The sequence below is a fragment of the Protomyctophum bolini genome (assembly GCF_963924005.1).
Source record: "Protomyctophum bolini genome assembly, chromosome: 12".
In the NCBI taxonomy this organism is placed as follows: domain Eukaryota; kingdom Metazoa; phylum Chordata; class Actinopteri; order Myctophiformes; family Myctophidae; genus Protomyctophum; species Protomyctophum bolini.
The window spans coordinates 11,609,347-11,636,687 of NC_137873.1; the positions used below are offsets into that span (position 1 = coordinate 11,609,347).

The 27,341-nt window shown below is 42.3% G+C and overlaps 2 protein-coding genes across 2 annotated transcripts in view; one reads left to right on the plus strand and one right to left on the minus strand.

Moving 5' to 3' along the window:
- Positions 1–925: 925 nt before the first annotated feature.
- abca4b (ATP-binding cassette, sub-family A (ABC1), member 4b) overlaps positions 926–27,341 on the minus strand; it is a gene marked incomplete at both ends in the record, with an annotated part of 81,630 nt that continues 55,214 nt past the window's right edge. The window contains 24 exons of the mRNA XM_080778871.1: positions 926–1,060; positions 1,614–1,863; positions 2,221–2,313; positions 3,743–3,846; positions 4,621–4,755; positions 6,203–6,344; positions 6,875–6,981; positions 8,305–8,367; positions 9,794–9,917; positions 10,817–10,946; positions 12,079–12,202; positions 12,581–12,728; positions 12,929–13,044; positions 13,456–13,633; positions 14,383–14,552; positions 15,724–15,798; positions 16,140–16,245; positions 16,363–16,395; positions 22,202–22,483; positions 22,754–22,852; positions 23,203–23,327; positions 24,055–24,230; positions 24,670–24,724; positions 26,695–26,900. Of these exons, the coding sequence (XP_080634997.1) occupies positions 926–1,060; positions 1,614–1,863; positions 2,221–2,313; positions 3,743–3,846; positions 4,621–4,755; positions 6,203–6,344; positions 6,875–6,981; positions 8,305–8,367; positions 9,794–9,917; positions 10,817–10,946; positions 12,079–12,202; positions 12,581–12,728; positions 12,929–13,044; positions 13,456–13,633; positions 14,383–14,552; positions 15,724–15,798; positions 16,140–16,245; positions 16,363–16,395; positions 22,202–22,483; positions 22,754–22,852; positions 23,203–23,327; positions 24,055–24,230; positions 24,670–24,724; positions 26,695–26,900 (3,176 nt within the window). The remainder of the gene's footprint in view (positions 1,061–1,613; positions 1,864–2,220; positions 2,314–3,742; positions 3,847–4,620; positions 4,756–6,202; positions 6,345–6,874; positions 6,982–8,304; positions 8,368–9,793; positions 9,918–10,816; positions 10,947–12,078; positions 12,203–12,580; positions 12,729–12,928; positions 13,045–13,455; positions 13,634–14,382; positions 14,553–15,723; positions 15,799–16,139; positions 16,246–16,362; positions 16,396–22,201; positions 22,484–22,753; positions 22,853–23,202; positions 23,328–24,054; positions 24,231–24,669; positions 24,725–26,694; positions 26,901–27,341) is intronic.
- Positions 19,837–21,045, plus strand: LOC308325140 (aspartate--tRNA ligase, cytoplasmic-like; the record flags this gene model as incomplete). The annotated part of the gene is made up of 1 exon (XM_080777548.1): positions 19,837–21,045. The coding sequence occupies one exon, from the start codon at positions 19,837–19,839 to the stop codon at positions 21,043–21,045; it is 1,209 nt and encodes a 402-aa protein (XP_080633674.1).

The window sequence follows — 27,341 nt, forward strand, 5'->3', positions numbered from 1 at the left end:
ACAGTGAGCCTTCTTCAGGAATCAGGCTACAGTGAGTCCTAGCCTTCTTCAGGAATCAGGCTACAGTGAGTCCTAGCCTTCTTCAGGAATCAGGCTACAGTGAGTCCTAGCCTTCTTCAGGAATCAGGCTACAGTGAGTCCTAGCCTTCTTCAGGGATCAGGCTACAGTGAGTCCAGATGGAAGTAGTTTGTGAAACGATCGAGTGAAGCAAGCTTCTTCAATCTGGCGGAGTCAGGTTTGGGGGGGGGGACCAGGTTCAGGTTAGCAGTGTTTGGTGGAGACAGATATGACATGGCATGATGGCATACACACATGAAACATGATGGCAGAGAAGTAAAACGCTTCAATACACAGTAACACAACAATAACATGGTTGGAAAGCATAGTAAACTAGAAAAAGTGTACAGCACAGGTCTCCACCAGGAGGATAGGAGAGTGTGTGATGTTTGGCAAAATGTTTAGGAGTAATATAAACATGTTTGTTTGGTTTTTCTCTCGTACCTATCTCTCTGTTATCCACCCAAATCTAGGTGTGAATTACAAACAATGAATCCCTCAATAGAGCAACGTGGAATGTTAATATTCTATTACACTATCCTTTTTGCTGTAGGTCCTCTGTGCTGTAAAAAACAAAAAACAAAACAAACGCAGCACAAACATACAAAATATATAACCTGTCAAAGTACTCTTGTCGTGGCTGATTTAGTTTTTGTTCCATTTGTTCAGAAACACAATAACAGAGTGCAGAAATGAACCCTTTGGCAGAGACCCAGCCAGCCTCATTTTCTTGTCCCGGTGTGTGTATGAGAAAGTAAAAATTGCTGTTTTCACCGTGACAAAATGAAAAGGTCTGTTTCCTGCCCTGCATGCTAAACATCATTACATTTGCAACGTTATAGGCGTCATCAAGTGTTTTCAGGTCCATTATGTCTTTTCACTTTTTCCTTTCGACCCGACCGGTGATATCTTCTTTATTTCTCGTCGCCCGCCAGCTCCCCGCCGATGCAATGTAATTTCCTCCTCTTCTCCTGCCTGCTGTTTGGCAAAGTTCACAAATACCTGTGATAATAGAACACACATTTACTGACAAGGTAACCACAGGAATCCTAGCTTCCCTATTCTGGCAATGTCATAATAGGTGAAACTAACATTCAACGGAAATAGAACATGTGATGGAAATTGCTGCTATTTTCGTTATTTGACATACAAGTGCGTTTACGATGACTGTTTAACACAGTGGTTTCACACATAGCCCTATTTTCACTTCCTTACCCCTTAGCCTTTTTTACTATTTTGAAAAACATTTTAAAATTGTTCAACTAGCTGATCCACATCAACACATTGTGAGCTTGTAGATTGGCTATTTGAACTATTAAAAAGATTGTGGGCGCACAAAGTGAGGGCGCTCATCATACATCATCTCATTCTCAACCAATGTCTCATCTCCCACCCAATGTCTTCAATGTCTGTGTTTACACACTTGGTCTGTGAAACAGAGTCCTACTGCCCATACTGCTATGCCCTATAATACAGTACCTGGTCTAACGTGGTCTGTGAAACAGAGTAGTCTACTGTCCTACTGCCCATACTGCTATGCCCTATAATACAGTACCTGGTCTAAGGTGGTCTGTGAAACAGAGTAGTCTTCGATGTTGAGCCTGTCCTTGTTGGCCACCACCAGCTGGAAGATCCTGGCGAGGGAGGAGGAGGCGATCTCGTACTGCAAGGTGTTGTAGTGCTTCTCTCTCTGCACGGAGCCGGGGAAGCTGCTCTCCATGAAGCTCTCGGCGGGGCCCAGGTCTGGCGGGGTCCCGGCCCTAGCCGCCTTGATCTTCATGGTCACCACGTAGCCTTCGCCAAATCTGGACGAACGGAGAAGAGAGGTAGAGGAGCGATGAGATCTGTAATCTCATCTCCCCCAAAGCAGCTTTTTTTTTCCGCTTCTAAAATTGTTGTAATAAGCAAACTGTGAAAAGTGCTGTGCTGAGCAACTTTTTGGCAACTCAGATGACAAGCAAAAAGCTAAACCAAAAGTGTCATTGAAAAAGTATACTTAACTCATTTAGACCTGAGCCCGATTTTGAAAAGTCCTTCTAAAATCATTTTTGTACATTTTATGAAAGACAACCTAAAACCAGAGGTCTTTCTGAGAAACATAATTGAATCTGGAAATCCGGAATCCAGATACCGTAAGTACAAAAAAGTTAAAAAGATCATACTTGTATTTGAGATGCTGGATGGTGCCCAGACACTTGAAGGTTCCATTGACCATAATGGCCAGACGTGTGCAAAGGGCCTCACACTCCTCCATGCTGGTGGAAAAGAAAAACAATAAGTTACGGCATGCTATTTCATTTAAATGTATGAGCACAGCACTAAGGGTGAGAAGAGTAATCACACAATCTCCAATGAATCACCTCATTCAATGGGAAGTTGGAGTAATGGGGCTAAGGTTTATTAACCCAGAGGGGACATTTATCCTGGGCACAGTGCTACAGTCTGCTGCTTCAGAAAAACATCACAAAGCGTTTGCTGCGTTTCTCACAATGCTAGACAGTTGCTTCACATAAAAATATCTTACAAAATAAAAGAGACATTTGACTACCGGTCATTTAACATCGACAACATGAAGTCGTAAAAGATAAACTGTAAGAACTATGCTTAAGTGCCATTCTTGTTTATTTCACGTTGCTCTATTGCACAAAATATTTAGCATTAGATTTCAGAAGCTTGATGGAGGCTGGAACAAACTATAGCTTCAGGCAGCCTGTACATGTATGGTGAAAGCTTGACTATTTCACTATAATAATAATAAGAGCAAATGTTTTCTCTCTGCTTCACTGTCTCTGTCGGCCTCTCTCGGTTTCTCTCTGTCAATAGACTTGATCCCTGGTTCTCTGCTCTACATGTGAAGTGTGATTCTACATCTTCTCGTGACTTGGCACTATACATGTAATACAAATGGAACTGAATTGAACCGAATGATACACCCATCAAATGTATGGTTTGTATGTTATCTGTGTTCAGCTGTTGTGGTGTCATGTGCGTATCGTATCGTTTTAAAGTGAGTAATTTGTATTTTGTACTAGGACAGCAACTATCGATTATCTTCTTAGTAATAATAATTTTGATAACTTTTTCAACAAATAAGCATTTTTGCGATGCTTTGTGAGCTTGTAGGTTCGCTATTTTATCGATAAAAATAATTTGAAAGAAAAAAGTGACATTTAAAATGTTTCTCCCCAAACTTTTAAAATCAAAATCGATTGTGTCAGAACCACGGCCCACCCATCCTGAATGTTTTAGTACCTGTGTGATGTGAGAACCACGGCCCACCCATCCTGAATGTTTTAGTACCTGTGTGATGTGAGAACCACGGCCCACCCATCCTGAATGTTTTAGTACCTGTGTGATGTCAGAACCACGGCCCACCCATCCTGAATGTTTTAGTACCTGTGTGATGTGAGAACCACGGCCCACCCATCCTGAATGTTTTAGTACCTGTGTGATGTCAGAACCACTGCCCACCCATCCTGAATGTTTTAGTACCTGTGTGATGTCAGAACCACGGCCCACCCATCCTGAATGTTTTAGTACCTGTGTGATGTCAGAACCACAGTCCACCCATCCTGAATGTTTTAGTACCTGTGTGATGTCAGAACCACGGCCCACCCATCCTGAATGTTTTAGTACCTGTGTGATGTCAGAACCACAGCCCACCCATCCTGAATGTTTTAGTACCTGTGTGATGTGAGAACCACGGCCCTCCCATCCTGAATGACACTCATGATGGCGTTCCATAGGAAGCGTCGAGAGTGAGGGTCCATCCCCGTCGTAGGCTCATCCTGCATAGACACACAAACAAGCACGCCGTCACAGGCGGGTGAAAACCGCACGTCGTTGCTGTCGGCCACAATGTCAACGTTCTGTCTGTATACACCACTTTACCTACTTGATAATACTACTACAGCATCACACAAAGGCATCAAAAGTAGCAGATCTGCAAGCTCTAAACACTGCGTCACATGAAGCGCTTCTTGAGCAGTGGCACACCATCTCCTATGCACAGCTATGTGTGTCCATGTGTATGTTCGTATGCCTGAGAAAGGATTCGTTTTTGTGCGTTACACGCAGGTCGAACATTCTATTAAGTCAACGACTGCAAAGCCACCGCTCACTTCACATTGGTGTGATTTTTTTCTTTATATGAACTGTTTTATATAAGACGACAGAGACTATAATTATGTCCAAATTCATTCCTTTTTTCAATTATTTTAAAATAGTGAAAATAGACGATCTACAAGCTCACATAGATCTGCTGATGAAAGTGAATGACCAGAGAGGGATATCAACAGAATGATGATCACATGAAACCCCCCTGCAAATCCAACCTTGCATGTAACATAATACGGGCAAACGTATTCAGGGCACGGTGCCAGTCGGTGCCATCTCCTGCCACTGCCAGTAAATAAAGCATTTGAAGCAGGGCTAGACTGCACCCATATGGCTCACCATATGGACCCATGGACCATTTCATTGACAAATCCCTGCACAAAACCCAACAGCCCAAACAATGGGGCTCCGTTCAGGAAAAGGACTGTCGCCATTGGCCAACTCACCAGCAGCACCAGCACCGGGCACCCAATCATGGCGATGGCTGTGGAGAGTTTGCGCTTGTTGCCTCCACTGTAGGTCCCCGCACAGCGGCCGGCGTACTCTGAGAGGCCTAGCTTCTGGATGCCCCACTCTGCCACCTAGAGCGGACAGGACAATCAATTATAGAAATAGACCAACTTCTTCATGTCGAGGACCCCCAAATTGATATATGCACGTCAACACTGTACATCTGGAAATATCTTTTTGCCATGGACCCCCAGAAGAGAAGATTTACGTTTAAAAAAATCCAATTTCCCCAATATGTGGCAAACGTCTCTTTCAGCCTCGAGGAGAATGCATCAAGAGTTCATATATTATTTCCATCCGTTCATCAGCACTCTTCCATAGTCTTGCCAGAGTTTAAGACAAGCTTATGACTAAAATGTAATCTATGCAATTTGCAATGCATCAAAAGCAGGCTTGCTTGCAGTGGCCAATGCATGAGTGCGTGGGGTCAACAGTTCAATACTGTACAAAACCGTGTTGTTCGCATAGTAATGCAGGGAGGAGAGTGAAATATTACTGGTTGAAAGCAAAACAAAATCTCAATCCAAATGACCGAAATCAGTCGTGGCAACTGAGAACTTTAATCCATCAATATTATGAATATAGACATGTAGGACCCAAAATGGACCAATCATGACAGAGCTGGATCTGACATCTAATCAAAATGGACCAATCATGAGAGAGCTGGATCTAACACCATCTACAACAACAGCTTGTGTTCTCCTGGGCAGATCATTAAAAGACCAGCTGACAGAGAGATCATGCAAGCCAGTAGAGGATAGTTTCTATAATAAAATATGATGGTCCAGACGCATCAAATGCCTTAGAGAGTTTGATGAGTAATAAAGCTGCACAATATGCTGGTGACCATCTAGACCTTTCAATAGATTGTTTGCAACACGTGTTATAGTGTATATTGTATATTGTATTCATCCAGGAAGGTTCTGCTCCTCCTTGTGGATAGGGGGAGGGCTGTCTTACTAGGACAACATGTAGTGCAGGAAGTAAGTGAGCCCAGTGTCCATGACATCAGAGACACTGGGCTCACTACTAAAATCTAAAATATCTAAAACCATATATTACACACATAAGGAAAGTGTTCTAAATCTTCTAAACGTCATTAACATATTATTTTTTTGCAAAAAGGCTGAAGTCCCTTTAATAGAAATATTATATAATAATATACAAAATATACAAATGATAGTGCTGTCATACATGAAGCTATCTATGAAAAGGTTTAATCTACAACACTTTTAATTTTAAACAATATGTAGTAGGGGGTCCCTACTACATCTCTTTCAGCAAAGGGGTCCTTGGCTTGAAACTTGTTGAAGACCCCTGGTTTAGAGACTGACATGACTCTATTCTGAGGGAACAAAGTGGAATTGAAACTTTTCAAATGGCAACGGGCAGACCTCCCCGTTGAACTGAAGTTGGCGTTCATGCAGTCTGAAAGGTCATCGGTCAAACAGGGTGAATTATACTTTTGACGCTAGTTTAATTCCTGGCAAAAGGATGAAAGCAGAGATATATACTCACTCTGGCGATCTCCGACTCAGGCACTCCTCTGAGACGTGCGTACAGGTACAGATGCTCGCGGCCAGTCAGGAGCTCGTCGATGGCGTCAAACTGAGGGCAGTAGCCCATGTTCTGGTGCACGTCCAGAATCTCGGACAGAATACTGGGAGACAAACAATTGAATGGACTTACTCTAATACTGGAGGTCCAGGCTCCAGCGCCGGTAACCATTTCTATAAACTCTGAACTCTGAGTGTGCGAGTTTGAGGTCACACAATCTCATTGGCTAAAATGATCCCAGATCCTCGTGTAACATTCAGAATCAGCTTTATTGCCACATCACAGGTTTACATGTGTCAAACAGTGGGTGAAATTTGCTTTGGTGCAATGAAGCTCTATATTTCAATGGAGCATAAAACCAAGTTTCTTTCTGATGTAATATTTGACAATTTGGCCAATTTGTAATTAAAATGTAGGACGTCTGTGGACGTCTTTTTTGTGATTTTTATAAAAGAAATTAAAGAAATGACAAAAATAACATTGGGCACTCTGGGTCACTATTTTGAAAGTGTTGTGTGGCCACACAATGTGTTAAGCTAATCATCTGGGGACGACCCCCCCCCCCCCCCCCAAAAAAAAAATTGTGGGTCACGAAAACTAAAAACTAAAAAGCTCCATGATGTTTTTTCTTACCTGTACCCAGCCACAGTAGCCTCCCCAGAGCTGACATCTGTATCCCCAGTGAGCATTTTAAAGGTAGTGGTCTTCCCAGCTCCGTTCACTCCCAGCAGACCAAAGCACTGGTGTTTAAAAAGAACATAAAAGAACACATTCATCTATCTATAAATGCAGGGGTAAACGTTTTTGGCTGGGGACCCCCGGAAATGCTTTGGCCATGTCTCGCCATGTGAACTCCATGTACAAGGGACACAAAGAGACAGATACAGAAATCTCCATATATGGGCATAAAAGGGACACAGATTGGTGGAATGGGTACTCTGACATGGGTACAACGGGTATTGCATAGCTGGGTGGGGCATGGATCCAGTGTTGTTTTCGTCGACTAAAACTATAAGAAAAATGTCGACTACCTTTTTCCACTGACGAAAACTAAATGGAAACTAAGCTATAGGGACTAAAACTAAGACTAAATATACTGACGATTTCGTCAACAAATAAAAACTAGACTAAAATGTTAGGAAGGGACTATAGTGGACAAGAGATCCATCATTATAAGTCATTTTACACTTAGTTGCATGCTGAAAATAGCAGATCTACAAGCCCACAAGAGCAAGTGAAAAAAAAAACAGTCATTACGACAGCATCAAGGCCCGGCAAAATACATTTTGTTTGACTAAATCAACTGTAGATTTAGTCGACTAAATCTTATGATATTTACTCGACTAAAAATAGACTAACACTATAACCTTCCAGGTGACAAACTAAATGAAAACTATTCGAGACTAAAACTAAAATAAAATTGCTGCCAAAAACAACACTGCATGCATGGATCTTCAACTTCCATCGTTAGCGGCTTGGTGCTCTACAGCCAAGCACCGGTCTAGTTAGAGGTAATACACAATTTTGTATGTACACAGCTTTCCGCATTAACAGCCAGCATGTCAGCGAAGGGCATAAGTGGCTTATACGGGTCATTAGCATCACCAATATTCCAGTATGCATAATTAGATTAATGTGGTGAAGAGCTAATGCAGATGCAGAGAACATGAAATTGTGCAGTAGCCTTGCCTAATGGCACTACAACTCATACAGTACAGCTTCATTACTTACAGTCAGTGTACCTGTGAAATAGCGTAAAATCCTCACTGTTCATTTATCCATTGTGTAACTCTGAGAGGGTGCAAATGTATGAATGTGCTTACATTTTGCACCCTCTCAGAGTTGAATAAAAACAATAACGTTCGGCATCTGCTCTTGAACTCTTGGTGCATACAGTATATTGATTGTTAGTGTGGGTGGACACGGACGGACAGCTCTCTAATATCACACTCCACCGAATGAGCTCACAACACTACTCAGCGGAAATATGCAAATGTTAAGCATCAAATAAACTCCTATTTGCAGGTGACTGAATGGGGAGTGGTGGATTAGTCAGTGTTTACCTCTCCGGCTGGGACTCCCACACAAATCCGGTCCACCGCTGCCCTCTTCCTGCCCATGTACGTCTGTGCAGAGGAGAGGAGAGTCACCAAAACAAGAAACTTTACTTGCACAGTCCTCTCAGTCTCTCAACACACATACGAAGTGCTTGGCCATCTGAAAAACTATAATAACAGTAACTGTAATATACCCGTAATTGTAATATAATTAATATAAGTAATATAATTCTAATAAAATTGTAGGGAAGGAGTTAAAACAGAAAAGAATAGAACAGGTAAATAACAATGTGATCTATGTGGTGTGTACACAGCACTGGTTCCCAAAGTGAGGTCTTGGAGGAGGGTCCGGGGTCCCCAAGCAAAATGGTTCAAACACCTAATCTCTATTTATTTTTTCCGGCTATTAGCAAATAAGCAATGCGTAGATTGGGTACTTGTCTTAAGCAGGTCCCTGGCACAAGTGTGGGTATGTGGCCAAATCCACATTTCTTTATTCATACAGTAATCCAATTTTGGGGGTACTGTACTCAGTGTACTGTGCATAGACTTTAGATTTTATTGTCCCACAATGGGAACTTCCTTTCCACAGCACCTGTCCAACAACAGCAATGCATCCAACCAACACACAGTAACAGCGATACAAAATGACAGGCAGCAGTACACACTCAGCGACGCCTGTAATTTAAGGCGGATATGGTGCAGGTATCAGGCCTGGAGCAGGGCATTAAGTGAGCCAAGGTGGTGATTGAGTGGGTGTGTGATGTGCCGTGCTACTGAAATTGCAACGCTTGCAATGGCTTTGTTGTTTGGTGCCGTGAGGTTGTGGGAAGACCAATTATCCTGGCAGCAGTGTTGGTTACAACTGTAAGAGGATATGTGGAGCAATATAGAGTTATTTGCGCTTGATGAGGATGACTGATAGTCTTTGGTGACTTTGGATGTCATTGGTCAATAGGTATTTCAAGTTGTCGATTATTCAATTCGTTATTGACGATTATTTGCTTTGTCTTGCGGAATGTGAAGATGGTTATCCTCACACCACTGGGTGAAGTGTAATTCACCCGTGTTGTGATAAGAATTTGTACAAATATCTTTCAGAGGTCAGTTAAAAATATAGGACACGGATTCTGCTAGCCTGGTATGGCCGGAATGATAACATCTTTTTTTTTGCAATGGCAGATTTGTCTGGTTTCCTTGATTCTCCAACCAGAGTTCCCAGGTCCAAATTCAATTAGGGAGGCAAACAAGTAAAGATCCTTCAGAATCATGCAGCTTTATTGTCATCAGTTTTACAGGTAAAAGAAAGTGGGTGAAACATTTTGTGCATAGTTCCCATCGTGTCATTTTTTTCCCCACCAGTGCTTTTACCACCAAAAGTACAGGTAAAGGGTTTTCTTCTGTGTGGGTCTTAGATTCCACTGTTTTATTTGTCGCTTGAGATTAAGCACCATTCAGGTAACATGCGATTAGCAACAGAAAATGGTGTTACTACCTTGGAGAGGTCTTTGATCATTAGGATATCCGAGTTGTCCTCTTCCTCCTTGTAGATCCTCTCCCTCTCTGCTTTCACGTCATCGTCTTTATCTTCTATGTCACCTCCAGGGGCGTTTGAGAACCTGAAAGATAGCCCACATACAGTACTCTGATGAATGCATACATGCAGTGCCAGATGACACACTACAGCAGTGATTAAAATAGGGTGCATCCAAAAACGCAGTTTATAGTTAAGGGACGGAATAAAACACCGGCCTCTGCATCCACGGGATGCACTACTGTACTACTGTACTGTTTTTCAGTTTATTTTGCTAGCTTTAGTAATAATAATTTATTCTCCTGTTTTCTACATGAATATAAGCACATTGGGTAACCATATAAAATTAAATGGGAGTTAAATGCTGCAATTTGTAAAAATGGCAAAATATGACTCTTACATTGAAGTGGGACTCATACATTGTCCCTGGGATCACTGCTAGAGTGCATATACAGATTGAAAGTACTTTGATTGATTGATTGAGTACTTTCTACTTTTTGTACTTTAAGTACACTTTTATGCCAATACTTTTGTACTTTCACTCAGGTAAATTTAGAATTCCTGACTTTTACTTAGTATTAGTATTTCTACATTGCAGTATTGATACTTTTACTTAAGCAAACAACGTGCTTTTCTTTTCTTTTTTACTTTTTCTGTCCAAAATGGAGAAGAACGGAGAGTCAATGGCTTTGAACAACCCATAGCTGTATGACTTTGTCACTTAAAAAAAAAGGTAAGAAAACAGGCAAAGAGATTGTTCTACTACACAGAGCCCTAAAGTGAGGGTGACAGGTGTGCAGCTGGTTGCCTGGCAACATGAAGACAGAAGGCGCTGCAAGCTGCTCTGTTCTGTTTTGTGATTGTAGGCTATTAGAATTTCCGCCTGCCTCCGGTGCGCTGAATCTAAAAGAATATATATAAAACAATTCAATGAGTGTGTTGACCAGACCATACAGGTCTTTTATCAATGATCTGGGCCCTCACCACTGGTCCAGGAAGAAGCGGTACTGGATGAGAAGATTCAAGGCAAAATAGACAAAGCCCTCCACGGCCATGAAAGCCACATTCTTCCCCAAAAAGTCCCATCGGAACGGATCCATCGCTTGGTGCTCACCTGGACAATGGACACACACAAATATGTTGGCTGTAAAATATGCTGCCCACAACTTGGTGATTATTGAAAGTGATTATTTCTCAGAAAAAAAAATAATGCAACACCATTTATGCGGCTGGATACTGAGGAGACATTTTCTGCATTGTGTACTGTGTACACCAATACAAGGTTGGAGCATGAACTTAATGGACACTTTTCATGACAGCCTATAGACGAATCCACAGCGGCATCATAACTGCGGTGTCAAGCGGCAATAATGAGAGCTCAACTACAGGGCAGCACTCTTCTTATGTAATGTTACTTTCCTTCACAAGTGTTACCAATGAGACACATTAAGTCCATTTAGTGCAGCCTTTCCAGTGAGCAATAGCACCATCCTGACTATTTGGCCTTAATGGAACACAACCTTAAATGAATATCATTGACACCTAAAGATACACATCTATTTAAGTCAATATGGCATATAGAAGGTCTATTGCAATTTATGAGTTATTGTCCAACACAAATACACTTTCCATCCATTTTTGAGAAAGAAAACCCACCGAAATGTAACATTCAATATCTAATGTTACAAACCACTACTTATTATTCATTTATTCTTTCACTATCCTTTTCCTGAGCTACCTTGTTGCTCCCTGCACTTATACAGTATACAATATAGCCCACATTCTTGGAATAATAATCACAGTAGACACCAGTATAAGTTATACTGGTGTCTACTGTGATTATTATTCCAAGAATGTGGGCTATAGTGCTGTTGAACCATGATTACAACTCAGATTATTGTGCATTTGTTTGTAATGAAAGTTTCTGATTCCGATTTAAACATAGTTTATTTGACTTTATTTGATCTAATTCTGACATGAGGTTTTAGGATTAAAACTCAGCTGTAGATGCGTTAATTACCGCAGATTATAGCTACATCAACACAGTTGATGAATGAACAATTAGAATTCCATACATTATAATTCATTTTAGAAAATAAAAGGGCAACCCAAGCTCAAGATTTCATACATTACCTCCGCATTATAAAGGATTGGGATTCTGAAAAGGTGTTTTATATTCTTTCCCCCCAGCCAGGAATAGTTATGGTAATGATGCAATGAAGTGCAAGTGTCCCGTCAGCGCTTACCGAACCTTGCGTAGACATCGGTGACAGCCTGGTTCATAGCCAGGTCTATGAGACCTCGCCCCAGGCAGAAGTGAGGGAAGACCAGGAGGCCTCTCTTCAACCACTTATTAAACACCAGCAAAGGCTGCTCAGTGACGTGTGCGCGCACACACACACACACACACACACACACACACACACACACACACACACACACACACACACACACACACACACACACACACACACACACACACACACACACACACACACACACACACACACACACACACACACACACACACACACACACACACACACACACACACACACACACACACACACGATTGCAGACGGTTAAAACATTCATACCTGTAGATTTCAGATTTTCACTCCAGGGGTTTTAAAGCTGCACAAAATGTAATGGTGACGATTTATCCAACTTTACTCTGGGAAAGTATTGTATGCATATTGTTGTTCTGCAAATGCCTCAGAAGTGTTTCCACTGTCTCTTGAGTCTTACCTGGTTGTTTTCAAACAGCTCCAGGATGAAGGTGAGAGCACTGCTGTTGATGCCTATGAACAGGTTGATGCAGGACAGGGAGACGTAGGCCGTGCTGGGGATGTCGAACACGTAGGACATGGGATACATCATGGGTGTCACTGACCACCTGTCCACAGGAGAAACAGTGGCCAGGTCAACCAAAACTCAACTGAACAGAAAAAATAGCATTTCACAACAGAAGATATTCTAGTGTTGTCCCCATAGTTATCATGTGCTACACTGCAAAACCCTCCGTGTAACACTGAGAGTTTAAAAACATTATTCTAATGAAATAAGAGGAGTAGAACAGTAGTTTTTCAATCTTACCCGTACAATAAGAGCAGTGCTATCAGGGCAGGCAGGTTGGTGGGTGATGTATAACACTTTTTGTCGAAAGCTACAAAAATACCCACCACCATGGCAGCGCTGAGAGAGTAGTTAATCTATGGGAGAAGGTCAACAGTTAAACATTTAATTCATTGTACATTAATAACTGTGAGCCATGAAATTAAAATGAAAGAGGTACTTAAAGTCTGGAATCTTATTTGCATTTATTAGTACTGTATATAGTACATTCACATAGTTATGTTCTTGAAAGGTCTGAAGGTCTGTAATTGTGAATTTGCCCACAGAACTCTCTTAAAACTATAATACTCAAATATTCTGATGTGAATTCTCTTCAGAATTTGTTTTAATTAAAATTATTAAAGTACAGTATGTGTTATTCCATGTCAAAACAAAACAAGATAAAGAACCCGTTCAATTAAAAGGTTAAGTCAGTATGAAGCAGTTCAAATGTACATTCTTCTGACCTCCAGAAGAATGTACTACATTTCAATGCTTAATTATCTTACCATGTCCCAGAAGAAGTTGGCCACCCAGTACACCAGGGGACTGACCCCGCTGACGAATTGCAGATGTTTGGCTTTGGTCACTCTCTCCTGGATGAGGTAGAGGACGAAGCTGGCTGGGATGAAGGACATGGCGAAGATGACACAGATGGCCACCACTGCATCCACCGAGGTCTTCAGACTATGGGGGAGAGAGAGGAACAGGTTAGTTTGAGACAGAAAAAGGAGTACAAATAATTATAACTTTTTACACTGTATACTAGATAGCAAAAGGCAACAAATAGGGAGCCAGCAGAAATTTGGGGTAAATATATTTTCGTATTGTATTGCAGGTTAGTAATATGTGCCATCCATTCAGCTAATTAATGCCTGATTTTATACTTGGTTGCGCACTGCGTCATGTATCGAAAAGAGACAATCTACAGGCTCACAAATCATTGTAGTGTAACGCACTGGCTCTTTTCTGAAATATCTTGACGAGAAGTCCTATTTACTTCTTGAACTCTGTGTGTAGATGACCAGGACTGTCACAATGAACACGCAAGCTCAGAGGATTAGTTCTAGTTCTAGAAATGATCTTGTGAGAGCTCATGTTTGATGTGTTCTGACCTACTACACTACACGGGTATATAGGCTGAGAAAATATAGGTTGTAATTATGATATTCCCGGGACGTCTAAACGTTAGTAATAAGCTATTCTATGAATAGAAAACTAGCCCTTGAAATGTTCACATTTTCCAATATGAGGGGACTGTAGGGAAAGAGCCCTGCAGCAATTTCAGGTGAGATTTCATCAAATAAAAAATAACTGTAAAAAGCAAGCCAGTGTGTTTTTCTATGCAGAACAGAACCCTGACACCAGTGAAATGTTAACTCTGAATGCTCTCTCTGTGGGATATATTACCATTTCAAAAAGCACAAAGCACTCACACTGTGACCTCTGAGAGCTGCTCTTTGGTGAGATTGAGCGGGTGGTTGATGGCGGTGATGCCGTACTCCACAGGGTTGGCGCTGCGGGGCAGGAAGGCCCGCAGGATGGCATTGTTGGCCACGTTCATGAATGCCACCATGGCGTGCCAGCCTTTGTTATTGTACCACACCTGCAGAGAGAGCGGAGCATGCAGGTTCATGCAAATAGGAGTTGGCACACTTTTAACCTTGCTGAGGGAAAGTGAGCCGCAATGCACTGTTTATTTTGGTATGAATGTGAGGAATTCTAACATGCAGACAGTACGTTAACTTGGAGTGGCCCAACCTGACTTAAACAGACATTGGGAGAAACTGCAGTCACTCAATGTTAATAGTATTTGTAGTATAGACAACAGTTGTTTAAATAGATCAACCACGGATCGCCTCCAGTTTATTCAAAATGCTGCAGCCAGACTGCTAACCAGGACCAGCAGAAGGTCCCACATCACCCCAGTCTTAGCCTCCTTACATTGGCTTCCGGTTAAATACAGAGTTAATTTCAAGGTCCTGGTGCTCACTTATAGAGCTCTAAATGGTCAGGCTCCATTATACATTACTGACCTAGTTCAACGCTACGTGCCTGAGAGGGCCCTAAGGTCTGCGGATCAGGGTCTTCTAAAAATTCCTAGCACCAAACTGAAAACAAAAGGTGGCAGAGCCTTTCAGGTTGTAGCGCCCACACTGTGGAATGCCCTCCCACGGGTGTTGAGATCCGCAGCCTCGGTTGACATTAAAAAAAAAAACTTAAAACTTTACTATTTGCACAAGCCTTTCCCAATGTATCATCATGGTTTGTGTTGTTATTTTATTGTGTTATTATTTTTCTTTTTGATCAATCGTATGTTCCTGTTTTTTGTTTGACTACTATTCTATTGTATCTTGCCTGTCTTTGTTTTACATTTCTGCATGTAAAGCACTTTGTGAGTTTTCTCTGTGAGAAGTGCTATATAAATAAAATGTAATTACTTACTTACTTACTTGTACAATTTGAAATTTTGTCCAGAAAAATTATGTAGTCTGTGTGTTTAAACGTATTAACCGCCAGGCGGTTCTATTTCGCTTGGAGAACAAGACCGCTTCCACCCCTCAATTTCTTTTCAAAATGCATACAAATCTTTTGAAAATAGCAGATCTACAAGTTCACAATGTGTCACGAAGCAAACTGAAGTTTTCAAATAATTGTAGTGGAGTAAAAAAAGTACAATATTTGCCTCTGAGATGTAGTTAAGTAGAAGTAAAAGTACAGGGAATTGAAGTAAAGTAAATGTACTTCAAATGTGTACTTTCCACCACTGCCTTTACCTTTATATTGAATTCACTTTCCATGTATCTTAGAAATGGTCCAATCTCTCGCAATGCATACTTGGAATAGGGACCCTGAAAAAGAGCCGTTTAGGGGTGCAACCGTTAATCCATCGAACAGTAAATGTTTTCAAATAAATTCCAGTAATGAAATCACATGATTAGTGATGTATCATGTAAAAAGATCTAATATATGGCATACAACAAAACGTGAATAATGTTCTACCTTATTTTACTATCATTATATTGTCATTTTAATGACATACAGATCATCAACATAAAATAATCAACAGATGAATGGATTAAAGAAGGAGATTATCTGCAGTCTTATTACCGGACTGCCATTCTGTTCTAGTGACACTAACAACTAAAGGGTTTATTCTATTCAAGGATGAAGATCATTTATGGCCACAAACCCCAGTGATGTTCAGCATCTGGCCCAGCTGACCAAACACCTCCTGGAGGTTTCTGGGCTCTACGTCCAGGATGGGGAGCTGTCCTCCCACCGACAGGCCTCCATATCTGGACAGAGAAAAGCACATGAAAGCCAACAACACAAATACTGCACTTATACATGCTCATGGCAGTAATGTAACATCTCCACCAGAGGGAGACATTCTCCAGTGTATTATCATTTACCTTTGTTCATTCACCCAGTATTTGCTCTTCAAACTGGAAATGAAAAGCAAAGAAATTAGTTAGTCAGATTAAATAGAATTATTAGTCAATATGACATACAAATCAGCCAATCAATGCATCCAACATTCTATGTATTCATGCTAGGACTCCAACAAGAAAAATAAACAGAGACTTACTACTTAAAAGACTTCCCTATTTTATATGCATGGCTATTAAAAAATAGTAGTAGCAGATCTACAAGCTCAAAAGTGGAGCCATATCTCTGCTCTCTGAATAGTGTTGTTATATCTCCATATTTCAACATTGTATGCTTTTTCGAATATGTATTTGATGCCCTACTTCATTATTCAACGCCTTGAGGCGTTGTGAACTTGTAGATCTGCTATTTTCACAAAAAATATACACTTTCTGGAAATACAAGATTTACACCCGACAACGACGATATCATATTTGACGTCCACATTCGAGTTCACACAATGTGACAAATAGTCGCACAGAAGATGGTCACACAGCGCCAATAACTCACACAACACAGCTCCACACCTGACCCACACAATAGCATCATTTGGATCTGTATCGTCACGTCCCGAAGGGTCAGGTCGGTGTTTCATACGCTCTCAGGATATTTTCAACGTACTTGGTTTTTGGGTCTTGTCAACTCGTCTGGCCAACCAGTGTCCCCCCTGCACCAGGTCTGAGCCTTTGTCTGTACCTAACAAACTACTTGAGTGTGTGGGACATCTGGTCCAGGTTTGTTTTGGCTTATTGAGCCCATTGTTGCTCATTACGTTTAGGTTGCTAGACTCACCTGAACTGACCTGGAGCTACATATGGAGCTCCAGCCATGCATGTGGGAAAGAAAGCTGTATTGCCCATATTGCAGTAGCAGTGGACACCATCTCGCTGGTTGCATCAACTTTAAGCAACTATCCACCAGTCAAAAACAGTTCTAGATCATGGAGGGATGCTGGTGCTGGCACTGTGGAGGCAAACACCAATCAAAGAGGTGTGTACTCCACAATCTAAATATCAGGCCTTGAAGCCAGGCCAGAGACCAGAGGGTTACATCTACCTCAAACTGAATCTGTACAGGGTGGCTGACTCCAACCCATTTGGGTTTTGCTTTCAATGGGGTGGCCGGAAGGGCCAATGTATACTGTTCAAGCCTTCTTCATATTGTACAGATTTCCCCAGGAAATCTGGGGGTAGCGGTACACTTTTTTTTATTTGTTTTATTTGGAAAGTGCAGTATAGTACATATAGCATTTCTACAAACGATACAAGAGCAGTTCCCAAGATTTTCTTCTTTTCTTTTTTTCCCACCCCTCTTCCCTCCCTCATCCCCCCTCCATGTGGCAACATCTCCAATGTCTCTGTATAGTATAGTCCTTTTTCTATATAAGACATCGAGTCCACACTCAAACAGGGACAGACAAGGCAATAACACTTCAGGTGGTACATTTCAGGAGGACAAAAAAAAAGAAAGAGTGGGCGGAAAAAGACAAAAGAAACAAAAAACAACAACAACGAAAGTATATAGCGGTACACTTTCAATGGGGTGGCTGGAAGGGCCCGATGTAAACTGTTGAAGCCTTCTTGATATGGTACGTGGCTGTATAATAAAGGGATAGTTCACAATTTTTGAACTTAAGTTGTATGAAATACTTGCCATTAATATTGTGGTTGCAACTGTATTAATTGATTGCCCAAGTCCCGTGGTGGGAGTTCTGCTCTGGTTTTGGTGAATATTAAGTAGTTCCGGTCATTTTGTGGGGGGTAGCCTTTATGTGAAAGTGAAAAGACCACAACAAGCCACTGGCTGTGATTTACTGTAAGCATAGGCTCTTGTGCGCACATCTTGCAAAAGCTAGTTATCTCAGGCATGCACAGACTGCTATGAATGACGGTGACAAAAATGTATATGTGGACTGAACTGAATATGTAAGTCAGAGAGACTACCTAATTCCGCTTATTCACTATTTCAGGAATAAATAGCCTTGCACATTACCTTGCCGTGGCCTACCTGGCCACGATGTGGCCGTACACATTTGATTGATGAATTGTCTATTCTGTACTGCACTATCTCATCCACGGCTCTGGGTTCCAGTGATCCAGCTGTGTGACACATTGTACGTATGTTTTCCCAATAAAGCCCTTTGAATTGAATTGAATTGAATTGATACACGTCATAAGTGATCGCGGAATGTACCGTCGCTTTGAAATGACATCGTAGTATATTCTGATTCTAGAGGCAAATCCACCACTCCACCACTCCTTAGCCCCGCTGGGGGCGGGGCTAAGGAGCGAGTGGAGGACGCAAGGGGAGTGAGCGAGTGTGAAAGTTGCGGTATTGTCATTTGGCTTTAGACCGCCCTCCCCCTATCCACAAGGAGGAGCAGTGGACCAAAGCATTATGGGAATTGTAGTCCAGGAAGGAAGTGAGCCCAGTGTCCATGACATGGCGTCTTACTGAAAGTAAGTGTCACTTACTGAAAGTAAGTGTCCATGAAATATCACTTACTTGAAGTGATATTTAAAGTAGGCTACTGAAATATCACTTACTTTAAGTGATATTTAAAGTAGGCTACTGAAATATCACTTACTTTAAGTGATATTTAAAGTAGGCTACTGAAATATCACTTACTTTAAGTGATATTTAAAGTAGGCTACTGAAATATCACTTACTTTAAGTGATACTGAAATATCTAAAAACAGGAAAATGTTTCTTGTCTCCCAAACATAATTAAAATAAGATCTGGTTGCAAAAGGGGTGAAGTGGCCCTTTAAGTAAAAAAATCTGAACTATCTCTTTAAGGCTTTCACTATCTTCAAATATGGAGATATCCGACATATCCGATCATGCTAATACAGAACTACATATATGGATATAGACGACTCATCATCATCGAGACAAGCTTCAGCCGACCCTATATAAAGACATGCAGTTCTGACTTTGTGGGACGATGACCAGCAAAACATAAAGGGTTGCTGACACAGCCACAAGATCTCTGATCTCTAGGATAACCACAATAGATAACCAGTCCCATTCTTTAATGGTGTTTTGATAAACAGGAAATCTCAAGACATTTGACTGAGGAAGAAGTCCAAGGGCCAGTGATGGAGGAGCAGGCCCAGTCAAGGAAAGCCCTGAAGAAACAGCAGAAGAAAGAGGAGAAAGCCCAAAAGATGGGTAAGGAACAGGCCAAGCTGCCTTCTGACCAAAGCACACAGGACGATGACTTTGCCAAGGATAGGTATGGCGTGTCACCAATGTGCCAGTCCCTAAAGAAAGTGGAAAGAGCATTGGTGCGTATCCAGGAACTGACGGCAAGGAGAGCAAACGAGCCGCCGATGTGGTTGCGTGCCAGAATCACCACCAGCCGTGCCAAAGGGAAGCAGTGTTTCTTGGTCCTACGTCAGCAGGGATTCAGCGTGCAGGCACTGGTCGCCGTGGGAGAGCGTGTCAGCAAGCACATGGTCAGGTTTGCCGCCGACATCACCAAAGAGAGTATCGTGGACGTGGAGGCAGTTGTGAGAAAGGTGGACCCGCCGGTGAAGAGCTGCAGCCAGCAGGACGTGGAGATGCACATCGAGAGGTTGTTCGTCATCAGCCAGGCTGAGCCGCGCCTGCCCCTGCAGCTGGACGATGCTGCGAGACCGGAGGGAGCGGAGGGGGACGAGAATCGCAAAGCCACCGTCACCCAGGACACCAGGCTGGACAACAGGGTGATCGACCTCAGGACGACAACCAGCCAGGCCATCTTCCGCCTGCAGTCAGGAGTGTGCAAACTCTTCAGAGAGATCCTCAACAACAAGGGCTTTGTGGAGATCCAGACTCCCAAATTAACCCCAGCTGCCAGTGAAGGCGGGGCAACCTCGTTCCCTGTGTCGTACTTCAATACCACTGCCTACCTGGCCCAGTCTCCCCAGTTCTACAAGCAGATGGGCATCTGCGGTGACTTCGACAAGGTCTTCTGCGTGGGACCGGTTTTCAGGGCAGAGAATTCCAACACCCACCGTCACCTGACAGAATTCGTGGGCCTGGATATCGAGATGGCCTTCAACTACCACTACCACGAGGTCATCGACTCCATCTATGACACCATGGTCCAGATTTTCAAGGGCCTCCGAGCCAAATTCCAGTCAGAAATCCAGACGGTAAACAAGCAGTTTCCCAGCGAACCGTTCGAGTTCTGGGAAGTCCCGCTGAAGCTGAACTACACGGATGCCCTGGTCATGCTCCGTGAGGCCGGTGTGAAGATAGAAGACGAGGAAGACCTAAGCACTCCTAATGAAAAGCTGCTCGGTCGCCTTGTCAAGGATCTGTATAGCACTGACTTCTTTGTGCTAGACAAGTACCCCCGGGCTGTGAGACCTTTCTACACAATGCCTGACCCCAAATACCACAAATACTCCAACTCATTTGACATGTTCATGCGGGGAGAGGAGATTCTTTCTGGATCGCAGAGAATCCACGACGCTCAGTTGCTGACTCGGAGTGCGGAGCATCACAAGATTGATCTGGAGAAAATCAAGAGCTACATTGATTCCTTCCGCTACGGCACGCATCCACATGGTGGTGGTGGCATTGGCCTGGAAAGAGTATGCATGTTGTACCTCGGCCTCCACAACATCCGCCAGACCTCCATGTTCCCACGTGACCCCAAGCGTCTGACCCCTTGAACACTCGGGTGGCACAGTGGTAAAGTAGCTGCCCACCACCACGGAGTCCGAGGATTTGTGTCTGTCGAACTCAATTGGCCCGTGTTCGGGGAGCTAGAAAATTGATAATTGCACATAATCCTACGGGCTGGGGCAGCACCTATCAGAAGGGAGTAATAGGACGTATATAGGCTCTATATGTCCTCCCAGTGGGGGCTCCTCACTGGCAGGTAGGTCAGTAAGTCAGTAGGATACAACAGCAGTGACAATACAGAAATGTGTGTGTGGAGGAGAGGAACTAGTTGGCATAATAACTAAATTATAAACTTGTGTGAAGTGAGCAGTGCACCAACTATTGCATGACATCATGCCTGGGGGAATAGACGTCGTTGAGGGGCGCTAGCCCCTCCTACAGGTATATACATATTTTTGTCCTTAACTCATGTTACATTTGCCATTGACAATGAATCACATTGACAATGAAAGGAGAATTTACGTCATACGTATCTGAACAAATCGGCTTTTTGTGGCAACACATTAAACATTAAATCCCATTGACAATAAAGGGAGAATTTATGCCATATGTAGACGAGCAAATCTGCTTTTCTAAACACACCGTGTTTTAATTCAGCTCGGGCTTATATCACATAAATTGAGTTGTCATCTTACATGATCATGGTGTAAAGATGAGTTTTTAAAACATCATCATGGTTAAAAGATAATAACATAAGTTGACAAATTAATTAATGTAGAAGAAGTATATACATTTTTTATTGGATGATGTACGACGACAAGAGTGCCCCTCACTTCACACGGGTGTGATTTTTTTCATGGGGTGAAAGACAAACACAAATTTCATGTATGTGGCAACATTTTAAATCCTCCACGGCTTGTGCTTATAACCTACGTACGACTGCGAATTAAACCTAAAATATTACTGTATGGACTAGACTGTGACGGAAGCCCGCCGTCTCAAGAAAACTTGAGCCACATGGACACCACCGAGCGAGATAAAGTGAGCGAGTTGCCGTGTCGAGCGTTGCCCATACGTTTCCCATATATGATTTTTAATGCCACTTTGAGGCCTGAAAAAAAGTCACAAACACACTGAAACATGCCAAGTATGCGCGGGGTATTTCCGGTTACCAGTTCCCGTATCATTCATCCTACTTCCTACCTGGCCCTGATGAGGCTGGGGTAGGTTTTCACAAGGTAGTCTGAGATGTTCCTGTCCGTCAGATCCAGCATGACGTCTCCCGTGGCTTCCACCCGCTGGCGAGGGGGAAGTCCCCCGGCTCCCATTGGACAGACGGGCATCATTGTCAGCTTCTCATTGGTGCTGCACACGCAGGAAGGGGAGGGGTTTTGCGGATGCAACGCTGGGCTCTGCATGATGTTGCCGAACACGAAAGAGACATCCGGGTACTCCCACTCCTGGGTGCTGTTGCCACAGGGCATTCTGGGAAAGGGGGTTTTCATGCAGGGGTTGGCTCTCACAGTACATGCAGAATACACACTTTCACTAGTTCCAATTGGCGTGGTGCAATGGGGTGTGTATCTATCTATGCATTTATGTATGTATGTATGTATGTATGTATATGTATGTACATGACTACTGTGAATATGAATGGACCCGGCCTTATGGGTCTGTAACCCTGACTGGGTATACTGTAGGTACAAATGGTGTCTGTAAATTATTTTAGGTGTGAAACCAACAAACTGAACTCACCCCAGAGGCTCTCCTTGCATGCAGCGTGTGCCCAGGCCTGGCCTGTTGAGCATGCGCTCTGTGAAACGTTTCATGGTAATGTCAAAGGGCCGCTCGTTGCTGCATGGAGAGAACAGATTGAACAAACTCTGCATTGATTTTATGTTTAACAGAATGCCTAAATTAATGTAGTCACTCTGGGTTAATCCATTGCGTGTGGCAGGTGTGAATTCATTCATAATTAATATGTGAAAGAATACAAATGTGAAGTGAGTCTAATTCATTATGTAATACTATTTCCACACAATATGTCGTGCAAGCGTGCCGCTCTTCTAAAAGTTCGGCTACTTTCATTTGTGATGCGGTTTGCGGTTTCTAATCTATGCATTTTTCTTAAGTAGTGTAGCTACTGTATATTGTACAAGGTACTTGATTTAAAGTCACATGTTCTGGTATCAGTGAAGACTGACCTGACAAAGGTGAACTGCTTTCCATACATCCAGGGGCTCAGCGTCAGACTGGGATACTCTCCAAAAGGAGGGACGACCAGGGTGAAGACCAGCGATATCAGGACAAAACTGGCTGGCAAGACAATCTGGAGAGAGAGAAAAAGTCACAACGCTGCAACCCATAGTGATATGTAGAAGGAGTGAAGTGGAGAAAATTAATACAAATAAAAATATGATATACTAACAAATAACGTTTGTTTTGTGGTTTTCGAATATTGTTTTTCCCCCCCCACATAATCAAATGTTTTATGGTCATGATTCACCACCAGGAGCCTGAATGGCTTGGTTCCAGGCTTAAAAGAATTAATATTTATATATTATTATTAATTTATATTTTCTGAAATCTCTATGGGTAAAATGAATGGGCTTTAGGTGTGCTGTCATGATCGTTTGAAGCATGGGTAGATAGCTATTTCAACAGATCAGATTGCCTCATCGGATTCATCTATAGACTATATTATGATCTACCTGTAATACAGGTAGATTAGATATAGGTGATTCCGTAATAGTAATAGGTAACATACAGGTCCTGCATGTATACTACTTATTACTATAATCAAGTTTTGGATGTTTTGTGGGTTTTATTATCCACAACATCAATTCCCCCAACAATTCCCCCAACCACACAACAATCCATCTGTACCAATCACCTCACTCACGTACATTTTCATCTGTCCACAACTATCCTATTCTAACCCATCCATCCATCCATCCACAGATCTGTATACATTACATACAGTACCGTAGATGCAAACATACTGTACACACGGTATACAACTGTTACTAAAGTGGTACTGTAATGCGGTACTGTACCTGTCCGAGGAAGTCTTTCTTGCTGCGTGTGGCATGGTGTAACCTCTTGATCAGCAGAGCAAAGAACTGTTTCAGGATCAGTCTGGTTCCCTTCACCTGCCTGGAACTTCTCCCTGCACTGTTGTCCGAGGCATCATGGGTAGGAGCATCGTTGGCCTGCCTAACCCCTCTAGGGTCTGTGGTCATAAACAAGCAAAGCAATCAACATAGAGCGATATAATAATACTGCACTACAGTAGGCCTATAGTACTGTACACATGTATGGAACTCATGTAGAATCCCTCTCATTCAGGACCCCACTAGGATCTATCTACCTTCATGGACTATAATATTAATTATATTACTGTAATACCTGTAGTTATATTGCGTGGTTGCATGCTGGTGTCGAAAATAGCCAATCTACAAGCTCACAATATGTGGCACCACACCAAGTTGTGAGCTTGTAGATCGGCAATTTTCAGTACGCAACACCCCCTTGCACCTAAGTATAACTCAGGAAATCAGCTGACACACAACAACAATTGTCCTACAACAATAGAAAATAAGTACAGATCTTACAAAGTGTACACCACTGTTACGTGGAAAGATAAAGCAGTGATATTATGGAATATTTACCAGAAGTACAGGCCTTATTTGCTGCCTCTCCGTCCGCTGTGACCTTGATGAATATCTGAAGGAGAAAACATCTCTTGTTTGCAAGTTTCCATGCAAAGCAGTAGGTTTTTTTTAACAGACATTGCGTTTAATAATCAACTAGTTGATTCAAGTAGAAAGGGTTTTCCCCCTATATGTCGCTTGTAGTCACATTTATTCAATTCCTCCCACAGAGGAGCAATTACTGCACGGTACACACAGCACAGACATTTCGTGTCTCACTAAGGAAATCCTCAGACGAAGCGTGTGCGCTGTGTGTGTACAGTAATTGCTTCCCCCGTGGGAAGAATATAATAAAATGTGAATGTGAGCAAACATGTGCAGGGCTGACCTATTTGTTTTTGAATGACTAGTGGACTATCATACAAGTAGAAATTACTTTGTAGAGAACTGATGCTATTCACACATGGTCAAACAGAAAACGTACGTATGAATTTTGAATTAATTAGTACGAGATATTATCTTGTCCGGACGAGATATTATCTTGTCCGGACAAGATAAGATGGCTCCATACATTAGTATTCCTGAGGAGGAAACATTTTGTTCATATGAAATTGAAATACCTTCTCTGTATTACTGGCCTTTTTCGATGAACCAAAAAAGTTATTTTCTGTTTAGAAAAATATTTTGGTTAGATCAGTACAAGCTTTAATTATGATTTAAGTACTTTCAGTTTGGCACATTTACATGATAGACAACATTTTGTTTGCATGAAATGGAGGTTGTATAACAGACTTATTCTAGTTTTGGTACTGTTTTGGTAAAACAGTCTTCTCTGTTAGAGCCTATCCCATCACTGGAACAGTCTCCCTACAGAAGTAAGAGAGACCTCCAACTATTTGACCTTCAAATTCAATCTGAAGAGGTGGCTTAAAACAAATCAAATCTGTAATCACAAGTAATTAACAGCTATCACTGATGTCATCTCATCTCACATCACTCTACGGTTGTTCCGTCCCCTGTACAATGTCTATTTGTTCCTGTACTGTATTGTATTGTATGTGTTTTTGTATGGATAGTTTTATCTAACTAACCAGCTAACTCTGGCCCATTTACATGGATGTGAAAACCGTGTTGATTAATGTGCATTGTCCCTGTCAAATGAATAAATAAATAGTGTACACCTATGCAATGATTATACAGTATGTAGTGTCCTGTAGGCTAAGTCCATGTGGGCTGGGTACCTTTAATGCATGACACTAAAATAAATAAAAACAACTCAAATCAATCATATATTGGCTGAGTTGACAGCTGAAGCAATAGCTTTAGGACTCTCTCCAGTCGAGAATAAAATGACAGTAGAGAGTCAAGAGAAATCTTGACTGCCTCCATCGAGTGATGTCATCAGACAGGAATAGACAGGCCTCAAACACACAAAACAAAAAGTACTTAAGTACTAGTTAGTGTCCACCACAGTCCTACTGTACCTCCTTTAAGTACTAGTTAGTGTCCACCACAGTCCTACTGTGCCTCCTTTAAGTACTAGTTAGTGTCCACCACAGTCCTACTGTACCTCCTTTAAGTACTAGTTAGTGTCCACCACAGTCCTACTGTACCTCCTTTAAGTACTAGTTAGTGTCCACCACAGTCCTACTGTACCTCCTTTAAGTACTAGTTAGTGTCCACCACAGTCCTACTGTGCCTCCTTTAAGTACTAGTTAGTGTCCACCACAGTCCTACTGTACCTCCTTTAAGTACTAGTTAGTGTCCACCACAGTCCTACTGTACCTCCTTTAAGTACTAGTTAGTGTCCACCACAGTCCTACTGTACCTCCTTTAAGTACTAGTTAGTGTCCACCACAGTCCTACTGTACCTCCTTTAAGTACTAGTTAGTGTCCACCACAGTCCTACTGTACCTCCGTTAAGTACTAGTTAGTGTCCACCACAGTCCTACTGTACCTCCTTTAAGTACTAGTTAGTGTCCACCACAGTCCTACTGTACCTCCTTTAAGTACTAGTTAGTGTCCACCACAGTCCTACTGTACCTCCTCCAGCGAGGTGTCGGAGATGCCGAAGCTGCTGAGGCCCATTTCGTCCAGCGTCTCCTCCAGCTCCCTAAACAGGCTGGCGTAGGAGCGATGCTTGAAGCCCTTGCTGGGCAGCAGGTAGGTCATCTCCTGGCCGATCATCTCCATCAGCCTGGCGTCAGGGACGTGGTGCTGGATGAGGGACGTGATGGCCTCTACGTCTCCTGGAGACACACAAAACACACAGGGGAGTGGACATGATTAACACCACTTTTTAACCTTTTTAACCTGTCTAAACCGAGTCTCTTCCTGGAAAATAGCCAACCTTAAAGCTCACAACACTCCACAATGCGACGTGTTGTGAGCTTGTAGATCGGCTATTTTGGCTAATGTTTCACCAAGAATAATGCTGGGGTTCGTCCAAGTGGTTAATGTAGCGAATCCAAACATTACATGAATAATAAAAAAAATACATGAGTAAATCTACATCACTTGGTACACATGACAAACATTTGTCTGAAGAGGTTGCCCTCTATTTCTGTGTCCACCGCTTAACTAATAACTAACTAACAAGTAAGTTTGTTCCTTGTCTGTCCATTAGATTGTTGTTCCTTTAGTATCTGGCACATCTATCTTTATTGAACCCTGAAAGGAAGGAAGCTTAA